Here is a 23,865-nt window from a genome sequence, read left to right on the forward strand (position 1 = left end):
GTTCTCTGTTTTCTATTTAATTTTTGCCCCTATAATTTTTTCTGTTCATTTTTTTAGGGTTCTTTTCTGCGGTTCTTTTGTGGTATACATTTGAGGTTCTTCAGTTTCTTCTTCTTTCAGCTTTTTCTGCCACTTTTCTCCCGTAAAAGAACGGCGTTAATCGATCTCCGCATATACAGGTCACTTAAATCGTCCGAGCGGCTGGTTTCAAAAGCAGCCATGGGTTGCGCTGACAAGCTTCGATTTGTTGCTGAAACTACGGTCGTGTGATAACTTTTGCAATTTCCCGTTTGAATGTGTTTAAAATTAATATTGATATGGAACGGCGACTCGCAAGGATTGAGTTGTTGATGAGAAATTAAATGTTTCGGATGCGAGAGCAGGGGGGGGGGGGGCGGTGTGATCGATCTGTATATAAATATACCCGATGCGACACTGGTTATGTACAATTGGTCTGCACATACGCGCTATGTGTGGGCCACAGACAAGCGAGGCGAAGCCGGAGTGTGATGTTGAGCGGATTATAATTCGTCGCCCTTCATCACCAGCCTATCTACGCCCACTGCAGGGCAAAGGCCTCTCCCATTATTCTCCAATTATCTCGGTCCTGTGCCAATACCCTGCCCTTAAACCTTTCTAATCCCTTTGTAAGCCGCCTTTAGTCGCATGGCTATTGCTCGGCAATGCACTGCGGCGTAAATCGGTTTGATGCATTTACGTAATCTACATCAGTCGTACCCCACGGCATACCGCTTTTCACGACAATCAGTGATCAAAACGGAAAGTTAGGTAACGACAGTGTGCATCTATCCTTATAGGCGTCAATGGGATATATACCGCTCGAGAATTCTACGAAAATGGTTGCTCGGATAAGGCGGAGCGATACACTGCAGGGAATATATCCTGAAGGATTTTATGCCGGATTGCGTTGCCCCGCGCCGAGCGAGAGCTTCAATTCCTCGTTCGTGCATGCCTGAAAGCTTCTGGGAACGCGCTTCTAGGACTGAGTGGGCAGATATTCAACTATGCAGAACCCTTCACTCCGACTAATCTTTTAGCGTGGCTCGCATTCACGCCTGCACGCTCGCACGCACACACAAAAACACACACACACAGACTCACAAACACACACGCACGCACACAGAAACATGCACAACACACGCACGCAAATGCAAACACACACACTCACGAACACAAATGCACACGCACGAACAAATACGCGCACAAACGCACGCACGATCGAGCGTGCGTGTGATAACTCTGTGTGGCTGTCACCCCTTGGGCGCTGCGAAAAGGTGGCGGCAGGTGGCGTAGCAGTCCCGGCGCTTATGTCTTAAATAGTAACTCCATAGCAGTTGACGTACGTTCGCGTTCTCTCTTACCCTGTACAAGTCTAAACAACCGAGGAGTTCTGGAAACTAATGCCGGTGTGTAATATGTCCATCTAGTTGCGAATAACCCGAATAAAAGTCAACGGAAGTAGTGCAAAGGAGTGAAACTGCTTTAGATTAACAAGTGCAGCAAAAGACTGAAATGACCTCCCCCACCATATTGCAGCAATCACCTGTCCATCAACATTTATGCATAGCGTCACAAGCCATTTTTCAAACTGATTCATGGCTTTTTTGTACGTTTTTTTGTAACCCCACCCCTTATGTAATGTCCCCCCGGGGACCTTTAAGGTAATAAAATGAAATGAAATGAAGTGCATGTAGCTGAGTTGTCCTCAGTGTGGGAGCTAATCAGTGAGATTGATGGAGATTGAACAATCGTCAGATTTGCTCTTTGGCATGTGAAGCTGACTCAGTGCCTTTGTGCCTGCGTTTGCGAAATGTATCACGGGAAACATAGCTACAGAGAGGAGAGCGCTTCTCTGAAGCTTATAGGAGGCTCTGAAGTTATATATGTTACGGAACCGTCATTTTCCACAGGTTTTTAACAACGAATAGAGCAGCAGCAGCAGCAACAGCAACAACAACAACAACAATAATAATAATAATAATAATAATAATAATAATAATAATAATAATAATAATAATAATAATAATAATAATAATAATAATAATAATAATAATAATAATAATAATTGTCGAAGGACGTCCAGGGAGGATGTCGCCGTCGGAGCAAAGCCAAAATGTTAACACTATTTATAAAGAATCGTGTTGTGCACGGACATTTTGATGATGATGTAGGTGGTGGTGGTGATGATGATGATGCCCTTAATGCTTTTGGCACAACCACTGGACTAAACTGGGAAAACGTTTATTTGTCGGTTTGAGTGGTTAGGCGGCACATGCCTCGCCTAGTCTTTTTCTTCTTCGCCGTATGCATCTGTTGAGCTCGGGCATGCTTAACCGTTGTCTTTCTCGAAAGTTCCAACAACGCCTTATTCGGCTTGCCTGCACGCAGTTCGCATTCTACTCTCGTTTCACCCACGCGTCGTCTACTTCCCCGCCTTCTGTACAGACCGAGGCGGTTAATTAATGCGGAGTTTCTCGTTCGCATAAACCAAAACCACACGGCGCGAGACAGCGCGTCTACGTAATTCGAGATTTCACGCGCCAGCCAGCGAAGCGGCTTTTACGGCCGCCACATCGAGTGGAAATTCCGCGGCCGAAAACATCGCGTGCTCGCAAGTGCGGCACCCGAGCCTTTGTTCGACCCTAACAAGCTTAAGTCTCGCAACACAAAAGCGACTCGGTAAAGAACGGCAAGGGACGCTGGAGCTACGTCAGGAGTCTTAACAAAGAAGCCGCTCGCGCCGCCCCAATGTTCTGAAATTCGAACGGCTGTGTCCGCTCCAATGCAGTTACGTCACACAGCCAGACTTTGGTACAGGTAGCCGTGCAGGAGTATAATCTCGTTACTTTAAAAAAACACTGCCTTTCGTTGGTAACCCAGTGGGGGTCAAAACTAGGTTAAAGGAGTGATGAATGGACACGATAATGAGCAGAGTGCGCGCAATGATTTATTATCAACACTATCTACCGGCGGTATAATTACCGGCGAATGTGCCTCCCTTTGTTACAGCCTTCTTACCAAACACGACATTTACTTTTGTCTCCAGAGCCTGACATTCACTTTTAAAATACAGCGGCGACTTCACCTGCAACAGTTTCGGGTGTGACGTACAGTGGTCGGCATGGCGTACACGTTGGTAAAAGTTGCCACAAGCGTGCAACGTTTTACAAACGTGTACACTGTTCCACACAGGGCCCTGCCAGGCTGTCTGGTACACTCTTAGGGCCATATTCTCAGTTCCTCCTCCACTCCATTTGCTCCCTCCACACGGCTGGGGGGAGGATTCCGCAATACTTACGCACTAGGAAATCGATTTCAAGGACCTCCTCCACTTGAGGCTCGAGTGAAGGAAGGACTCAGAATACCAGGGTTAATGTGGAATGTGGTTACACACACGTTCACGCTGAAGACACGTTTCACAAATTTTATCTGGAACACAACAGGATTTTATGTGTATCGAACCGTTTTCAAAACAAAATATGGGAAGAAACAATTTTGTTTTCTTTGTTCCTTGCTCATTTATGCGGAATACGGTATAATTAAATGAATCACCGCGGTTGTTCCGTTTACCACTTCCACCGGGTTGGACGAATCGTTGGCTTGCAGCATTGCGCTGTGTGTGCGTGCGCGCGTGTCATTTTGCGTGCGTGCGTGCATTCCGAAGCTCCGGCCTTGGTTTTTAAGGCTAGAGGGATTCCGGTTGCATTTCCTCGTGCTGAGCTTGAACGGCAACGCAATGGGTGATTGCGCCAAATTCTCTGGTATAGGTTATTCCTCTGCGACGTCTCATGACACGTCCGACTTGGGTAACTTAACTTTCACAATTTTGTTAATTTCTTGCGCTTGGTTATAGTTACAAATTTAACTGTAAATCACTAGCTGCACCGGTAAATTCGGGAAGGGATTTGTCTAGCCAGGACATAACGGTAACGAAGTGAAGCCACCCACAACCGAACCGCGCCGGTATTTTTTTGCTCGGTTCGACACCATCTCCGACACAATCGAAAACGTAAACAAATTATTTGATGTTTTCATGAACTTCTAAAGTGCCTAAAATAAATACTCAGCTTCCCTTGTTTTAGCCCACTGAAATTTTCTTGTCCTGCGTTTCCAAACCTGTACCTTTTTTGTTCATATCGGGCACACTTTGGTTTTCTCGTGGAACGTGTAGTATTTCCCTCGCCCTTCCCATTTTTTTACACGCCGTTAGATGCAATGCCACTGCCAGCTGTGTCAACTAGTGACAAATGGCGCTGACTATGCAATGTTAAGCAAACTTATGCTGTAACGGATGGTTCACCGCACCTTATCATCTTCAAACTACGCAATGCTCCTTTATATGTTCTTTCGATCCCGTAAATTTATTTTCTTCGCTCTTATTTTAGAATCAGGAGTTCGCATACAGAATAAAGTGAATACAACGTGGTCACCGGGCTGGTCGCCCTCCCAAACGCCAGTTACCATTCTGCATCAGCACGCTTGCAAAGAGAGCTGTAGAGTCGGCAACAAAATAAATAAATAAAAAGCGTCATCTTGAAATGAAAGCTTCCGTTTTTAAAGGGGAAAGGAACGGAAATAGACAGAAACCAGAGCACAAAAAATAAAAAAAGTAATAATTTAACAGCACGCGAAGAATTCGCATTTCATTGCTCCAGGGGGAAGAGGCGTGGGCTCCGTGAAAGGCGCCTCAAGCGGGCGGTTCGCACGAGACAATGAAGGGGGCCGCTTTTGAGGGAAACGGCCAGGGCGTAATAGAAGGACGATGAAGTGGGAAAAGTAGATTGGCTTTCTTGCTCCTTATTTTCTTCAGAATAATCAAATGATAAATTGCATCCTCCGCTACGCCTTCCTTCTTTTTGTTTGTTTTTGAAAAGCATTTTTTTTCCACTCGCTAGAAATCTTGAAGTCAATTAAGCGAACAATAGGAAACTGCGGAGCGGAACGGAACGATGTTGTTCACTCTTTTCATTCGTTCTTGTTTTTCAGAAACCGAAGAGGGACAGGAATGAGAAAAAAGAAGTCGTGGAGGAAGGAGAGCGGAGAACGGTCAGTGAACGACTGTTTGGCAAAACTGCAACAAAAGGGTCGTCGGGTCGCTCTGACAGTGGCCAGACAAGGGGTCACCAAACGAGCCGTGTCCCGATCTCTGGTCAAGGCGCGGATGACGGAGAAGGAAAATGGGGGTGGTTGAGAAAGAAATAAGGCCACGCGAAGTGCGAGAGAGGGTACCCCATTTTTATCTTTCAACACATTGGTTGAAAGTTCTTAAAAATGTTGTAGCATTTTTTTTTTAAATTCAGTTTTATGAATCTTGAAGCATCGAAAAAGGGCCGTAGCGTTGATTGTTAACGAGCTGCGTGCTAATTCAATTTTCGTAGCGGTTGTAAGGTTTAACACGCCGACGCAACGCAGGCGATGAGTCGCGCGGTAGTGGAGGGCTCCGGATTAATTTTGACCACCTGGGGATATTTAACGTGCGCCGAAATCTCGTACACACGGGAGTTTGTGCTTTTCGCCTCCATCAGAAAAGCAGCCGCCGCGGCCGGGAATCGAACCCGCGACCAATTTGTCAGCCTTCTTATATAAAATATATATAAAAAAACGTTCTTCTGAGGCCAATCTGAATTAGGGATTTTTTTGAGGCGGCATACATTTCTAAAAGTATAAACAAAGTGGCCCCAGGTGGTTGTTTGAGCTTGCAGTTTCGTAATTCACGCAATAGAGTAGTTATTGCGCACTATGTGACAATTAAAACTCCGGAGTTTCTGCGACATTTTCTCTTTCCGAAGTGGCGCATCTAGCTCTCTCGGGTTAAAACAAACCCGTTTATATGTAGCGAACTCCCCAGCGAAGTCCTGTTTGCAATTGTAGTGAGCGGCAGCCATGGCGCAATAAACAAGAATTGCTGTATAATTTTGCATCCAACACCAACAAAAACGTGGACTTCTGAAGCCACATCGTAAAGGCAAACAAAAAAAGTCATTAAATACAGTTACACCTAGTGTGAAATCTGCTGAAACAGCGTAGCTGTGGTTCTCTAGTGTCGGCTCAAACGTCAACGGGCGCTCGACCAAGAACGGCGGCGCCGTCGCCGCGCCAATTCTACGGTACGGGCAAAGAAATCTCCCGTCTCCTTCCACAAGCGGGAGGGAAATAATTGTGCCCCTGCGACACCACTGCGCCCTCTATCGGTTGGACTGGGAACCTCCTCCTATCCCTGCGTGACGCAAGACCTACAGCAGACGGACGAACAGGCGCGACCTTCTACGGCGTCGCTGTTAAACTAAAACTGCTACGCTTTAAGGAAGGATCCACTGTACGAGAGAAGGTAATGGTACTCAAACACACCAGCGCGGTGCGTTCATTCTCTTCCAATGGTTACGGCACGGAGAAGCTCGTGCATAGGGACGCCCTTCTCGCGACCGCGTTAACTTCCTCTCTTATTCTTCGGCCATCCGTGGGGAACTCGAGCAGTACGCGACCTGCAGGCTAGTGGAATTCTGAGCGAATGACCGGGAAGCGCTGGCATTCGCTCGTTCGCCCGACACTGCCGTCTGAGGAGCCGGTGCCCATTCGGAGAACAGCTGTAAAGAGCGGTCGAACAGCGGATCAATAGAGCCGCGCGAAACGACTGGAAGTGCCGCCGAGCCGTTGCGGTTTTACTGCTGCGCATATAGACGAGCTGGTGTTTTGCGAACAGCCGTTTCGCTTCCCGCGGAGTTCCTAAAGGGGTTTTTATATGCAATCAGACCATAGTTATAACAGTTTGTGCGACAACAATACAATGCGCATTGGCACTGATCTTGCTCCGTCCACATACATTTTAGAAGGGCCGTGATGACAAAATACAACTATGTTCAATTTGAAAAAAACTAGCCTTTCGTTCCTTGCTCAATTCTAGTCAAGCCAATAAAGATGCCTTTTTAACCGTGGAAACCTCAATACAATATAAAAAAACACATTTCGAATTTTGCGCTACAGTGACGCTGTACGGGCAGGAAGGACGTAATAAAGGCCAGCACTAAAAGCATAGTTATCTCTTGAAACCTGCACGCCCGGTTTCCCACTAAAATCGTCCAGTCAGGTGAACTTCCCCTCACGTCGACATATAAACTCTCGGTACTAGTGGCATGATGCCACTCGTCCCCGAGCGAGAATGTGAAGCAGGTCATGCAGACATGCTATAGCCGTCACTGTCATCCTTGTGATAGTGCAAAACACCTCTCCTTATCTCTCCCCGCAGAAAATTCGTCACTGATAGGAACCGCGTGCCGTCCTTTCCGCTTGAAATGTACACCGGACGAAAAATGAGGTGCACAGAGGTACGACAATACTTAGAGTGGTTGGGGGATAGCTCAATTAAACGGCAAAGCCTTTGTCCGCCACGAATGTGCGTGGCAGTACAAGGAGTGAGGCACTTGTGAGCGGAGCTCTTCCACGAGAGGAGTGCATACTCGTTGGGCAGCTCTCGTTTTCTGGCGGCTCCCGGGTGTTCGTCAGCCTGGCTTTCATCGAAAGAGACGGGACGCACGTAAAGAATGTTGGGGGAAAAGACGGCTCACGTGGAAGATGAAGGAGTTCGGGCCTTCGAGGCAATTTCGAAACAAACGAAGAGGGACAGATCTAATCCGCAGACAGCTCGAACTCAAGCCATCGAGGCATGATTTAAAGGGACCCTGAAGACAAAAATACAACATTGCTCAGTTTAAACGAACTAGCCTTTGGTAACTATCATTCAGCAGCTCTATTCTAGCCACGAAAGATAATTTTTTTCAAACCGGTAAAACCGCAAGAAATACCGATAAAACTTTCAAATGCTGCGCCATCCGACATCAGCAGTGACGAATAGCGGCAGAAGAAACGGGATAGAGGCCAGCACTAAAAACATTATTATTAGTGTGTTAACTGTTGTTAGCACTGAAGTGATGCGATCAAGCGTAACTAAAGGCCCCCCTACAATCGCCGTCATTTTCTTTTTCCTTTTTTTTTCGGTGGCTTTGGTCGATCGCTCAAACAAGATTCTGTGACGTCGTTGAGACCTCGCCTAAAAGTGACTGGGGACTCGCCTCGGTTTTATCTGTTTTCTTAACAATGCCATTAATTGTTTGAACTTTGCGATAAATTTGATATCATTGCTTTTGGGACAAGGTAGTTCTTTTATTGAACACAACTTACATTTTGTCGTGTAGGCCCCGCAATAGGCCTGAAAAAATTGGTTGTAACTATAGAACGGCCGACAACAGAGTACGTATCACATAAGAGTTTGTTAATAACAACATTTACACCGAACTTTGTAGCAGCGACTCTTAATGATTGAATTGCTTATTTTTCTTATTCGTGAGAACGAAACTTAACCTTCAATATAGCCAATATGAAGTGTGTCCCCGAGTCTTGAACAAGCTCTGCCAATCTCCACATTCCATCGGCAAGCGTTTGTAGGTTCGTGCATGGCATTAATCTGTGGCGTCAATAACCAGGCGTAGATATTACTGGAGCTAAGTCAAGTCGCTTTCTACCGCTTTTTAAGGAAACTAGGCGCACTGTGGAGCGTTTCTATGGGAATTTACATGTTCTTTATATGTTTCGGGCGGCAAAGAGCTCGCGGGCAGGTCATGTGTGATAATGTTAAAGGAGTCATGAAGAACGAATACAACCTTGCTCAATTTAACAGAAGTAGCATTTGGTAACTTATTCAGCTCCATTTCAGCCAAGAAAGACATTTTAACACGAACGTGTTTTATTCCGGGATACACAAAGATTTCACTGACGTTATGTCAATTACGCCAGTACAACGAAGCAAGCGGCCTGTAAAGGGTGCACCTCTGCACGCAGGGTCTCCTTGCGGGGAAGCAACCTTTAGTACTAAAGAGTACGCTATACTTACGGTTGCTCGTTTTCGGGTTTTATATTTTAACGCGAAAATGTTTCATGCCGGAATACACCAAGATTTCACTGACGCCATATCCGTTAAGGAAATGACGCAGTACACCTTTGTCGAAACAACCCGCCAGCAGGACGTCGCTCGCCAAGCACACCCACAAGACAGCGGCAACCCGCAAATCATGCTCAGCTGCAGATTTCGCTGTACATTTCACGTTCGGGTTTTACCGATTCCTGTGACAGAGGAATCAACCAATTTTTTTTGTAACCGCAAAACACAACACATATTGAAAAACTTTCAAAGTTTCCGCTACAATGACCTTATAAGGGCAGGAGGGACGTTATATGGGACATAGCTATAAACAGTTACCAGTGTGTTAGCCGCAGGTTAGCATTCAACTGATACAATCGAATAGAACCAGAGGCACCACCAGAATCTCCCAGTCACAATTTTTGCGAGGGCTTTGGACAGCGCGGCCGCCAATCGCGCAAACAAGGTCCTGTGACGTAACAGAGAAATCGCCGGGGAGTGCGCCTGTGGAGTCGCCATTGCTCCATTTATTTTTCTTAATGCCTCGACTGTTTGGTTGACAGGATGCGGTGCGTTGCTGGTGCCCCCCTTTCAACCAAATTCCCCGACAGAAAAGTGCGGATTGTGTGGACGCCTGCACATGCTTCCATGGAGGGCAGCGCATTTGCCACCAGAAGGCCCGAAAACTTACTGACCAGGCCTCGGAGGATGTGGAGAAGCCTATACCTCTTGTAAGAAACCACGAAATAATGCAACATTACAAGCTTAATCGACGGACTTTTGTGCTACCTCACCCAAACCTCACGAAATCTCAAGAAACAACACTTAGACTCCTACAAACGTACAACTTTCCGCATCCAATCAGGCTACACCGGATATCCCCCACGCAATATCCAGCCGAATGCAAATACTGCCAAGAACCTGGCACACTAAGACATATTATCCTAGAGTGTAGAAAAAACAAACACCCACCACCCCTTCCCCGCATCCCAAATCGTCAAGAGCAGTGGGAGACACTGCTGTCCAGCCCCTGCCTCTCGGACCAGCTCCTGCTCACCGAGAGGGCAGCCGGTGCTAAGATAGCTCATGGATTCTTGTGAAGAGGGAAGCACTCCTACAAGAAGACCGAAAATGCTCCGACAATAAACGTTTTTTATCTCTCTTTCTTTATCGACTATTTGTTTGAAGTTCGCGATAAAATTGGTATCATTATCACCAAGACAAAACAGGCTTTTTAATGAAGCAAACTTGTATTTTCTCTTCATGGCCCCTTTAGAGGCTTTTTATCAATTACTTGATAAAAACGCGACAGCACTGAAGCGCAAGCTGTAACTGATGTGAAGTATATGACAGTCTTAGCTTGTATGTATTCCCTCAATAATATCTGTTCCACCGGGCAGACATCCTTTTTACTTCGCTCTCCATAAAGTCAAGCGCACTGAAGCTGCCATCTTTTCGTCTTTCCTTGCCTAGTATACTTACGCCATCCGTCGCGGTGCCGCCGCTAATACACGTGGCGGCCTCCGCATTCTTAGGCTCACCTCAGCGTCAGTCGCGTGCGCCGGAGGGGCCGCCGGTGAACGGATGCGTCTGCAAACACGGAATGACGCTCACGTAAAAGGCATATGGGTGTCTTCGGACGCGGGCGCAGCTGGCGTAGATGGATTTCAGTCGGTGCTGCCACTTTCCGTTAACTTTTGTCATAGAATATGCATGCGTTTTGTTAGGTTAGCATTTTTGGGCTAGGAGCGTCGAGTCTTAAGGAGTTCGGAACAAATTTTCATGCGCGTTTTCTGCGCTGCGCGGTTTTAGTGGTCCTAAAAGATACTAGCGCCCTCTATGGGCTTCCGCCATAGCTATCCTGAAGTGGTCGGATATATAGGCAACGTCTTCTCGAACTACCGTACCACTGGAGGCGAAGTTCATACATGTCAACACTGCTAAGCCCACAGCTAGTCTATTGGACACACTTGAGCCAAAACACAAGTACACAACTAAGCATCACAGAGTCCTTTTAATTCAAAATTCTCACTCACTTCTTTGCTACAAAAATATGCTAGAAGGATTAGTAGGGCGGTTCGTCGCGTCGCACACTCGTGACATTACACAGGTCGGGACGTTGCATGTGGAGCTGTGGAAAAGATTAAAATGGAACCCGGAAAATTGACACGAAATGACACAAAAGCTGACTCTTTTACTGCCCGCCCGTGATTACCTCGCGGAATAAAAAATTGCAACCCAAAGAAAAATAAATGACGATTTGTTCGAAATCCGTTAATAGTAGATGCGTAAACGGGGATACCTTTTTTTGTACTTTTGTCGAGGCACCTTGGTTTGGCTATCATGGCTCTTCGCGTTCTGCTGGGACGGCTTCGTTTGATTTTAAAGCGAGGCTTTGGTGTTTGCACTGATGCCGTTGTACGCCAATAAGCCCTGCTGGCAAGCCAACTTTCTCTGCCGGTGATGATGAATGATCGTGGGTGAAGTGAGAGAAAACAGTGGTTGACCCCTTGCTCATGGGAATCGGTAAAACACGAAAGTGAAATGTGCCTTCGCAGGAGCATTTGAATGTTTATCGTGCATCGATCTGAACTTCAGTTGCTAGTCCAGCGTTGTGTTGTCTCGTCGCTCCTCGTGTTTTCCGTCCTTTTTTTCGCTGGTTTCCCATCCGTCAATATGTACCAACTGGCCCAGCCAGCTGCACTTCTTCGAAAAGAGGCGAGATAAGAGCAGAACAAAATCAGAATAACGAGGAAAATAAACAATAAACAAAAATAACCATCTTCGCGTTGTTGCAAGCGGCACCAAACACATCAAAGAAAAACTAATAAAGAAATTTGGCTGGAGCGGCGCTAACTCCTGTCGGCTGTTTGAACAGCATGCACACCGTAAACTCATCTGGTTTGTCGGTAAAGAAAGCGTGAAGACGATTCACCTATATATGAATGCTACGCACTACATGCCAATTCCCCAATGAGGAGTTTTAGCGCACATTTTTTCCTCCTGGGAATGTCACCAAAATGTGTTATGAGAGCATGTTCACTAGGCGAAGGGCCGGTAACCTTTTTAGGTGGAGGGCAAGTAGCATGATGCCGACACGGCAGGGGCCGGACGGCAGATTGGGGGAAGGTGGGGGGGGGGGGGGGGGGGGGGGGGGGGGGGGGGCGCTTTGCAGGCAAATAGGAAAAGTTCGGTGAATTGACAACAACGTACAAAAATTGAATATTACTCAGGATTATTTTCAGCACGCATGTCACGAGGCTGCAATTTTTCTGGCTAACCCCATTTGTCGTCAGAATTACCATCTCACCTTTCAGATAGGAAATGACAAGTGGTGGGGGAGGGGGGGGGGGGGGAGGGTTCGGACGTCGTACTGGGCCGCATAATATTGCACCATGGACCGGAGGATGACGACCCATTCTTTAGATGAACGACGGGAGGAGGGGCGGATTAAACAGCACTAAACGCAAATTCGGTTAATTCTTGACCTAATACAAATGTTCGCCGTATCATACCCTTTTTGGTGTTTTCTAGGCTTATAATGAAAAAATAAAGCAGGAAGCTCTGTTAATCCTTATTCCTGTTTCAACGACAAAAATCGCGAGCGAGACAGTGCAACTTCTTAACTGCAGCCGTGAACGTTTAACAGGGTGGAAAGTTGGCCGAGTTGGTGTTGATTCATCTTGAAAACAGGCGCGGCGAAGACGTTGACCAAGGAACGAAATGCACAGGACGGCACGCTTCTGGCAACTCAGCGGTCAACGTATTGGTCAATGTCTTTTCCGCGCTGTTTTCAAGCCGTGAACGTGCTTGTCAAAACTTGGTCCCGCAAACACGTTCCGGAAGGACACGGGCGCGATTTGGGAAGTCAGAACACATAAGGGGATACGGACCGAGGCTGAGCGGCTGCTGCTTCATGTGTTTGACAAATTTTAGGGTAGCAAGATGCTAGGGTAGCAAGATTTAGGGGTAGCAGATCAAAAATTTATTTCTAAGCTATATTACGCCATTCTATCGACGCGATACAATTTGTTTCTCGTTTCCATTGCGTGAATTAACGCTTGATGAAGAAACTAAAAGCAATCAAGCAAGGATAAAGTGCCCCTGTCGATTCAAATCACACCATATATATATATATATATATATATATATACTATATATATATATATATATATATATATATATATATATATATATATATATATATATATATCCGTTTTCATGACTGTCATGCCTTGTTTGTGTCATACGTTGCTCAATCTAAACATACTGCGTCGGCCGTCGCTAGTGTATCGAGCTCAGTTTCTCGTTCAGCCTCTGCTCTAACGTCAGCCCTGGCGTTTGACGATGAAGTATCCATTTACCTCCCACGGCTGCGGGGAACGGTATATTTTTCATGTGCTGGAAGGGCTTTTAGAGCGGTACGAATAGCGTGTGCTTTCCTTGACCGTCTTTCATAAATCCGCGCTATCATCGAGCTTGCGCGCTTCTTCAGTAGAGCTTTAGGCTATGACATGGGCCAGGTGCTGACTGATAGAGAGGGCAAAGCTAGATGAAACCAGCGGCGCCCCAGGAAGTCCTGCAACCAAGCTTTGAGAAATCCAGAAGTTATGTGTGTGTGTCGGCTGTGGATCTCTAAAAAGTATACCTCTACCTATAGAATAGAATATGACGCTCTAGGCGATCTGCAGAATTCTGAATCACGTTTATGTTTCATGCTTATGTGTTACGTCTGCGTAGCTTCAAGTTTGCAATTGGAGAATGAACAACTTCCTTCAGGCTTTGATATTATAGAATTCAATGTGTCAGCACTGGAACTTGTTAAAACTGCATGTACAAAGCGTTAACTTGTTTAAGGGCTTTAACTTGGTTGAACTTAACGGGCGGCACCTATTTTCTTCAATCTTTCATGATCTCTTAAGGCCATCTTTGCGAGGGCTAACAGGATACCAGGTGCGTGTGCTTCTTGCATGTGCTTCCTGTGAGTCATTGAAACAAGTACACGTAAAACAGGCCCACAAAGTACCTATTGGGAGAGAACGCCTCCACGAATTCACTTACAACCGCCTCTTGCTTTGTTCTACAGCTTTCCAGTGTTGGGAAAAGGACCGTCAGGGGCTATGAAGACAAAATTAAACTTTGGTTGATTAAAGAGATTGCCTTATCCCAATATTAATGATACCAATTTTATCGCATCCCCAAAACAAAAAAATTTAGATAGTAAAGAAAACAGATGAAACAGTGGCGAGTCCGCAGCCACTTTCTGGCGAGGTCTCAACGACGTCACAGAATCTTGTTTGTGCGATTAAAGGTCGTCGACCAAAGCCACCGCAAAAAAAAAAAAAAAAAAAAACGAGAAAAAAGAAAATGACGGCGATTGTAGTGGGGCCTTTAGTTACATTTGATCGCATCACTTCAGTGGTAACAACAGTTAACACACTGATAACAATGTTTTTAGTGCTTACCTCTATCGTTTCTTCTGCCGCTATTCGTCACTGCTGACGTCGGGTGGCGCAAGATTTGAAAGTTTTCTCAATATTTTTTGCGTTTTTACCGGTTTTAAAAATATATCTTTCGTGGCTGGAATAGAGGTGAATGATAGTTACCAAATGCTAGTTCGTTTAAACTGAGCAATGTTGTATTTTTGTCTACAGGGTCCCTTTAAATCATGCCTCGATGGCTTGGGTTCGATCTTTCTGCGGACTACATCTGCCCCTCTTCTTTTGTTTCCAAATTGCCTCGAAGGCCCGAACTCCTTCATCTTTCGTGTGAGCCGTCTTCCCCCCAACATTCTTTACGCGAGTGTCGTCTTGTTTGACGAAAGCCAGGCTAACAGACACTCGGGAGTCGCCCGAAAACGAGAGCCGCCCGACAAGTATGCACTCCTCTCGCGGAAGAGCTCCGCTCACAAGTGCCTTACTACTTGTACAGCCACGCACATTCGTGCCAGACAAATGCTTACCCGTTGAATTAAACTAGCCCCGAACCTCTCTCGTTTTTTTTTTTTTTCGTACCTCTTTGCACCTCATTTCTCATCCGGTGTACATTTCAAGCGGAAAGAACGGCACGCGGTTCCCATCAGTGACAAATTTTCTCAGAGAGAAGGAAAGGTTTCTAAAGCGAAGCTTTTTACCTCTACCCCCCAAGGGTTCTGTCGCGATCGTTGGTGTCAAGACAGAACTCCCGCGAACAAATAAAAGAAATTACTGGCACCGACAGGAATCGAACCTCGAACGAATGGTGAAACGTAGAGAGCGCCCGTTGTCTTGTGGATTGAGCTACGAGTCCACACGGGGACGGGGGTGACAGACAATGCATTTACTGAGCCCATCAGCGGGTTTACCTCTGGCGTTCTCACTGAATGCCACGTGATAGCGTAACGCAACCTCTCGAGGCGTTGTGCACTCCGCCCACGGAGTTATAAAAATTTAAAAGAAGCTCACACCAACGCATGGCATCGCACTTGGCATCGCACTAACGAATGGCAGCTCGTCGCCTCCATCGGCGGCGCCAGAGACGGAGCAGAAGTGAGATCGTCTAACACCGGGTTTGAGCTTCCTTTAGTTTTATAAAAAAAAAAAAGAGTTTCCATCCACGTGCTTCACCAATACAACTGAACCAACCACCGCGCATGAATCATTGATTTAACCTTAGCAAAGAACATCTCTTTGAAGTGATAAAAGTTGTCGTAAAGTGCATTTCACTTGTCACTGTTATCCCTCGTTGTAGAGTCGCGTGTGGGATATAAAGTGATTTCGCATGGGCAATAATTGTGGGTGTGGTGTAGTTCACTTTTCAACCAATTTCACAGAGTAGATTGGCGCGCATTTTTTTGCACTGCTTTATATTCTCGCTCAGGGACGAGTGGCATCACCACTACCACCGGGAGTTCATACGTCGACGTGATAGGAAGTTCAGTGAGGAGTGCAATTAGCAATCCTACGATGTGGTCACGGTGAGCTCGACGGCAGGTGGGATCTGTAATAGTACAAGGAACGAAATTTGTAACGATGTTTCTGATGAGTCGCATGTGGAAGAGGAGTAAGAGGAAAGGCCGGGAGGTTGAGCACGTCTAGAGTCCGCTGGGGGAGTGCGGTTTAGGGGATAAAAGATAGGGCTGGCGAAAAGTAGATAGGGGTGGGGAGGCGCGAACTTTAGCACGTGGTTAGCTCGGACAGGAAGATGATTGACCTAACAATAGGACACTAACGTTTTGTATCAGCGCAGTAGCTAGGGCAGCTACATGATCAGTACAGGTATATCCGCAGTTGGAATCAGTTCACGCAGCTGACAGTGATTATTTGGCGGAGAGTGGCTAGTCGTTCGCTGAATACCTGGGCATGCCGTTAGATGGTTCGGTGCCGTCACCCGCGTTGTCGTTTGTGCAGTGGCGGCGAGAAGACCGCAGCCCCTCACTGATGATTAGAAGGAAGACTCAAAAATGCCGAGAGGCAGCGAGCGTGTCGTCGACGAAAAAAAAAAAATGAACTGAAGGAGGCACAGAGTTTCGCGGCTTCAATCAACAATGGCGGGACGAAAGAAGAGGAGCGGCGGCGTTTTAATGCAGCCAGACAGTGACGCTACAGTTAAAGCCACAATGCAGTAGAAGCACGGCAAATACTATCTCGTGATACCGAACATCGCCGTGACCAAGAAATGGCTGCGGGTTAGCTCAGCTAACCCTGGATATGATAATCGAAAGCTTGGCTTAGCCTGGTTAAGTCTTGGTTTCACTTGGTTAACCTTTGATTTAGCTGCCATCATTATACTATTCGCCCTATTCGTGCCTTTGTCTACGGTTGTGGTCCCGCGCCCGGCGTTTTCCGAGCCGAAACGCTCGCCTGGCGTTATCCGCAGGGTGGTCAGACGCCGCTTGCCGGTGATCCAAGCCTCCAGCGCTCAGAGGAGACCAGGTATTCCGTGAAGAGATCAGCCCTGTTCTGGTATCTGTCTTCGACAACATCCAAAACACAAAAGTGCTGCCACCTTCAATGCGGAACAGTAATTTGGTCCTCATACCCAAAAAATCCGTCCAAGATACGGTACCGAATGTGGAAGATTTCAGGCCCATCAGTTTACTGTCGACAGACTATAAAATCCTAGCACGTATCCTGGCCCGACGACTCGAGATGGCCCTCAGTGGTGTGGTGGGCCCACATCAGACATGCTGATTTAGGGGCCGCTCCATTAACACCAATTTGCATCGCATGCGGACGGTCTGCGAGGTGGCAGAGTCAGGCACTTACCCCTTAGCTGTCCTTCAACTCGACCTTAAAAAGGCCTTCGACCAGGTAGACCACACCTTTCTGTTCATGCTCCTTAGTCAATGTGGGATCGGAGATGCAATGGTAGATTGGATAAAGACCTGCTACACAGAAATAACTACAAGCATCATCACGAATGGAGAAGTGGGGCCGCCAATCAACATCGGACGGTCGGTCAGGCAGGGCTGCCCCATGTCCCCTATTCTATTCGCACTGTACATAGAACCTCTATGCAGGATGGCAATAGCGTCCAAGTCGATCCGAGGCTTCATCCTTGGAGACGAAGAACTAAAGTTCCTGGCCTATGCGGTCGATGTTGTCTTTGTGTGCACATCGAGAGAGCAGGCGGGGGAGGTTGTTGCACTGGCCGAAGAATTCTGTCGATTCTCCGGGGCTCAGCTCAACCTTTTGAAGTCGGAGGGAGCATATGGCTTGGCGAATGGCTCACCAAACCCCAACAACTCCACGGAGTTCGATGGAGGGGGGCCATCACCCGCTACCTCGGGGTAAACCTAGATACCGGCGCAGCCATCGCCCCCCGGTGGCAGACAAAACTGGCAGCTGCCGGAAGGAACTTGGAGCCCTGGAGAGCGCGACATATTGCCCTCTTTTCTAGGGTACACGTTTGCAACGCCGTGGCATATCCGGCCATCTTGTACGCGGCCCGCGTCTCAACTATTGATGCAGGCTCAGTGTCCAAGCTACACCGGTTGTTTGCGGTTTTCGTCTGGAGGTCCACGTATGAACCCATGCGCCGCACTAACATTTTCTGGAGTGCCGAAGCCGGGGGTCTTGGGCTCGTTAACATGGAACTCAAACTGATTGTACAGAGATTTGTGTACTTCCGAGATCGCAGTGATGGCTTCCTCCAGGTGGTTCTCCAAAGTGTAGGCGCCCTACACCTGGCCCCTTGGCTCGTAACAACAGCAGACCTTGCACATGGCACCCGTGCAACAGGCTTTTACAGGGAAGTGGCGGGGGCACTGGCCCTGCAGGAACACTTCTCCTGGGAGTATTTGTGCGCAGTGAAGCCGAGGAAGCTCTACTGGGATTTGGTAGAACAGACCCTCCCACCCCCCTTGTACCGCTCCCCACCTTTAGGCCGCCTAAAAAGTGACGTCTTACGGCGCGTGCGGAAACTCCCCGTTCCAACAAGCTCGAAAGACTTCTTTTTCCGTCTGCACGCAGGGATACTCACAACTAAGGCAAGGCAGGAAGAGCGGGGTTTCTTCCTCCCTGGAGGGGCCAACTGTCCGCTGTGCGGAAAGCGGGAGACGGGCGAGCATGTATTCTTAGAGTGCAATACGGCATCGTATTTCTGGGACGAGCTGCAGTGCTCCTTTGGCACACAATGGCAGCTCACGTGGACCAACCTAAGGTTCTTGGATGCAGACACGGAACTCCCACACCTTCGAGATTGCATCCACGTCATGGGACTCCACTCGCTTTGGAGGGCAAGGGTGGATGCTGTTGAATGCGCTGAACACCCTCGGCCGGCGTGGAGGCATTTTGTTCAGAAGGCGCAGTGGGCAGTGGCCGCCCTTGACGGGCCTGACTCGGACACCGAGCTGCGTGATGCACTGGAGCAGGGTTCGCGTGTCCTTTCAGAATTTAAGGTAAAGGAGCGGAGGAGATGGGACTCAATTTGATGGCTAGAATCGGGTAACACTCCTGCTCACCTCTGCTTGCCCAGAACCCCCTTCCCCTCCCTCCGCTCCCATCCCATTCCCTTCAAGCGGTGCACAAAAGGCACTGTCATCCATTGGACAACGTTCGTGCTAGTGTAATTACCGCCCAAACTCTGCGGCAGTGCCAGCATTGCGATGCCACTAGCTTACACTTGCCGGCAGAACATGCTTACGCATGCTAGCGTAAAGGCAGTAAGTGCCTATTTTTCTGCATGCGTAGAGCTGCTATTGTGTACGACGAATACCCTGCAATCATCTGATGTGATCCTGTATATATCTCTGTAAATAAATTTTTTGTTTATAAAAAAAACAAAAAAAAAACGACCCGGCCTCGCTCGTATTCATGGCCAAGCACGCATGCACGCGGCGAGACACGTGGTCAGGCGAGAACCAGCTGCGGAGAGCGAATGCGCCAAGCCGGCAGCGGCACAGGCAGCGGCGAACGCGGCCGTTGGCGGAGCTCGGCCCGGCGAGTCACGTGATGTGTTTCCAAGGATACGGTGCAGCTACGGCCAAGTGAGGGCCAAATTTACCACGACGACAAAACCACTTGACCAGATTAATAAAGCTTCGCTTTAAAAGGTCATTTGGATGAGGACGAGATACGAGTCATACAATCGCGAAGTGCAGGTCGTCGCAGGGGACAAAGAGCTCAATTGGACACTGAAAAAGTCCATACTGAACGCGCCATGACTTAGGATGCCGCCATCAACGACGTGCCCACTCCAGTCATCACAAACAGCAGAGAGAGCACCCGCGCGACTAGTACTTCAGAGAAAGAATTCCTCGAAGACGAATTGGGAACCTCGTGTATCGCCTGCGGCAGATTGTAGTTTCGGTCCGAAGTGAAAAATCTGCTGTGAGACAACTTCGACGTAGTGTACGTGAAGCATTTCCAGACGATTCAAGATAAAGTGGAAAGAAGACAAGAACTACAAAACAAGTACAGCAGCCGACCGTTTTTTCGGACTCGGAAAATTCGGACTTGCTGGATATTCCGGACTTCTTAAGCAACCGCCAGTTGTACCATAGGAATAATGATTCGCGGATTTTTTTTGACTGCTCTTTTATTCGGACTATTTTTGTTCCCCTTCCGACCCGAAAAATCGGTCGGATACTGCATACAGTATATGATACAAATTATATGTCGCATTTGCCTAATTTACAGATGCCTCTTTACATTTCAAACACGCTGATAGTTGCTCTGCATAGATGGCTCGTTGATGCGTTAAAATTGCTACCGATCGCAATTTCTTCGCCCTCGCGTGCAGGTATAATTAACATTTCGGCGTCGTAACCGTGTAATCTTTCCGTCTAATCTTCGGCGGCGTTTCTCGCAATTACACTGAACACCGCAGCATGTGACCACAAACACCGGGCCATTACAAACGAATTCTTCCCGTCACTCTAAAAGGAGTGCCTGCGTGGTTTTAATTAGCGAAATCGTTTTTGCTTCTGGTAATTGCGCTGCCTGTTTCTAGTACGTCTAGAATTCCCTGCAAGAACGGTTGTCATAAACACTATGTCCCATACAAGCTACACCATAACTACTCGCGATAACGTTTGCCTGGATGACAACAAAAAGCTTCGCGAATGCCGGAAAATTCGATGTGATTATAGGTCTAATATCTTGGAGGTGGTTCGGCTACTTCTACACTGAAGTACATCCATAATCTGCGTCATCACGGCTGATGCAGATAGCGGCACGGAATGCATTATAGTAATTCCACAAATTGCGTAAAAATGGTTCCGGAATCATTTTGCGCGGAGTCGGTAGGCATTATACGCTCATTGTAAAACTACAAATGAAACATTAGAGAAAACTATAGGCTCGGCGTATTTCGAACACCAAGAAGCACAACTGGCGGAAGACGGCAATCATCAAAGCAATCTTTCTCCGCATTTTTATCTAATGAATAACGTCTGACAACGTTCCCGCCATACAGGTCGAACTTGCACAATGTTCGTCTTCGCAGCATCAGTAACCACTTACACGATTGCGCTTTTGATGATAGTGCGGAAAAAGGGTGCGAGTGATTTAATTGCTCGTTCAAACGCCGAGGTATCGATTAAAGAGTTCCAGCGGACGTTTTCAGGCATTGATGTAAGTAGTTAGCAACATGTTCGCTTTTACAGCGAAGCTCTGTATGGCTAGGATCCAGCAGATTATCTCCTACAACAGAGAAATGTAGTAGACAAGAATCGCACACGAACGTAGCGCCACCTTGCGGCACCCACTCATACCCCCGGGATCGTAAAAATGCGCCACACCTTCAGCGTATGAAAAAAAATATATATCCTTGATACTTTGAAATAACACGGCTTATATTGCCACTGAAAAAATATTTTCCCAGATATGCACTCGTGTTTAGACGTGAAGCCGACTTTAAGAGTATCGGTGTAAGCTTGTGCTTTGTAAGCTGGCTTTTCCACATTGCGTATTGCGCAGTGACGCATGGCCATCTACGGAGGGAGTGTGATTACAGAAAACGGCCCGAACTCGCGTTATCAAAAGTATCCAGAAACAACTTACATGACAATTGGCCGCAAAGACGACTCTACCATTGCTCCGAGTTTCATTTACTTTTCGTTATTAGTCAGTTCACAGTGCAGTTATAAACGTCGAAGAAAAACTATCTGCTGTCAATACGTGGCCACCCATAGTGCACGGGGCAAGTATGTTTACAGAGAACGGCTGTAACCGTTGTTTTACCGAATCTATCCGGAAGCAAATTATGTGAAAATTAGCCGTTAAGACGACTGTAACATTAAGCACCGCAGCTTTGCTGGTCATCCCTCTTCACTAAGTGGAAGGGCACTGCATTATTTGTACAGTCTATTTTATAGGTCCGCAAAGCGGCCCGCGTGTCTCCAAAACCGGCTACGCAATGCGCGCTCGGGTCATGTTCGCCCGCTAGGAGGACGTGTTATTTTATAATACCGTCATTCACGGGTGGGTATACTTCCGCCTTTCCATCCCACCTCGTCGGCGCTCGCTGTCTTCGTAACGTACCACGGAGCAAGAATGTATAGGAGGGGAAACGGCCCTTTGCGGCAAGCGCGGGCGAGCGACCAGATAATGTCACAATGAAAACCAAGCAAATATATCTGGTAGCGAAGCTTCCATAGAAGCCCATACGTTCAGAAAATGGCGGCTCTTAAGCTGCTCATGGGGCTTAGCGCCATCTGTGTGAGGAGGGAACACTTCCGGCGGAACAAAAAATAAACAAGATGTGACGCAAGATCGGGTCAGAAAGTGACGTCATTTTGGTGGCATTAGCGGGAAAATTTGACTTCAAAATAGCCTTAGTAGGACTCTGATCGCTGAGGGCTCATGCCATTGCCAAGTTGGCGAGCCCTTGGCGTGTGTGCTTCAAGTCAACGCCAGCTTATACTCGTGACTAGAGAAACGCACTTTAGCATACTGTCGTATTATTCGCCTCGGTGTTTATAAAAGCATCTTGCATCTTCTCTGAACCTTTATTCTGCAATCATGCCTTCCACTGCTGTATAAAAGCAATCAGTTGTTTATTTTGATTGCAGCGGGTGGAAAACGTACACCCCCCCCCCCCCCCCCCATGACCGGAATTTTTTTGCTGCCTTGGGATAGAGCCCAAAATGACACTTGATAACTCTCCCCGGCCCCCCTTTTATATAAAAAACGTGCCCACTCCTTACCCCGATACCAATTTCTACCAACGCCACTGCTAAGTTTAATTGCGTCGCACATACGCAGGTAGGCGTGCGTGCCTTAACTATAGATCAAGGTTATATAATGCTTGCTCAGTTTGTGTACTTCTGTTCTAAGAGAAGAAAAAACGCGAAAACATGCTATAATCAAGACATTTGAATTTTATTCCAGGATGAACATAAAACAAATTTACCACACTGCACAAAATGAGCACGTATACAATAAGTACAAAATGTTCGTGGGCACTACATGCATTATGATTTTCCTTACGCGCCGAAAAATTGACTTTACCGGTAACACATACCATTATGAGCAATGAAAGCGTCAACAGCAGAACTACTTCGAAACAAGAGAAAAGAACTAGGCACTGCATCTTGACGTAGAAAACCGGGCCGCAGGAATGCCGATTCACGAAAGTGCAGCGAGCACACTGCAGCTGTCCCGGCGTCTTATCAAGTAGACAAGGGTTTCTACAGAAGTTCACTCAGCATTCACGCCTGCAATTTTCTGGTTGCATTATTAGGCAAGTGTCGCAACAGATAAGTAAAAAGAGGAAAAATGGATCAATGAAAACGAAAGCGACGGCAGTATGTAAAAGCACATAGCAGGAAAGATCTGGCAGCAGCGCAGCACGGAGCAGCACAACACAGTACTGCGATGGAAATAATGCTTGCGCATACAAGTACGGGAAGCAACGAGCACTACAAGCGTTGTAATGCAATAGAGAAGACACTGAGATAGACAATTAAAGCGACTCGTTTAAATTCGAGTGGTACTACGCCGAGAAGTCCTAGAATAATTGACACAACTTGCTCTGAGCCAGCCTGAGGTGAAATCAAGAGATAACTGTGACATAACCAAGTTTTAGACCCATTTTTTCGAAGCACCACCACGTCCCCTTACACAACCCCCGTGCACATATTAACAATACAATAGTTTCGCGTTACCTGTGGAAATGAGAGGAAAATGGTGCAGTAAAATGCCAGGTGGACGGGAGTTGCTGTTGCAACTTGTACAGCACATCGTTTCTGTAGGTACCGACGAAAGCGCTCCGCTCCAACCGTTGGCAGCATCGTCCCGTAGTTCACCGTGCCTGCCGGGCACAGTACTACACGTGTTCACCGACGATACAACGCACCTCGCAACTCCACGCACAGCAAAAATTAGGTGCACACCAAATTAACAAGGAAAAACGAATGCAAATGCGCACCACCAAAACACGCGAGGGGCGTTTCCTAGCAGACGAACTTTAGGAGCGCCTTTCCGATCACTACAAGGACTGCATCACAA

General features: G+C 47.2%; 1 protein-coding gene across 4 annotated transcripts in view; it reads left to right on the plus strand.

The window, feature by feature from the left end:
* Positions 1–23,865, plus strand: part of LOC144169901 (high affinity cAMP-specific and IBMX-insensitive 3',5'-cyclic phosphodiesterase 8B-like) — a 369,064-nt gene that overhangs the window by 217,682 nt on the left and 127,517 nt on the right. For 3 of the 4 annotated variants that reach the window (XM_077699326.1, XM_077699327.1, XM_077699329.1), the window contains exon 2: positions 5,008–5,067. The exons of the other annotated variant lie outside the window; for it this stretch is intronic. In XM_077699326.1, coding sequence (XP_077555452.1) covers positions 5,008–5,067 — 60 coding nt within the window. The remainder of the gene's footprint in view (positions 1–5,007; positions 5,068–23,865) is intronic. 4 annotated transcript variants of the gene reach the window in all.

This window comes from Haemaphysalis longicornis, unplaced genomic scaffold (genome assembly GCF_048455015.1).
Source record: "Haemaphysalis longicornis isolate Haplotype H1 unplaced genomic scaffold, Haemaphysalis longicornis Haplotype H1 scaffold_2, whole genome shotgun sequence".
Taxonomy (NCBI): Eukaryota; Metazoa; Arthropoda; class Arachnida; order Ixodida; family Ixodidae; genus Haemaphysalis; species Haemaphysalis longicornis.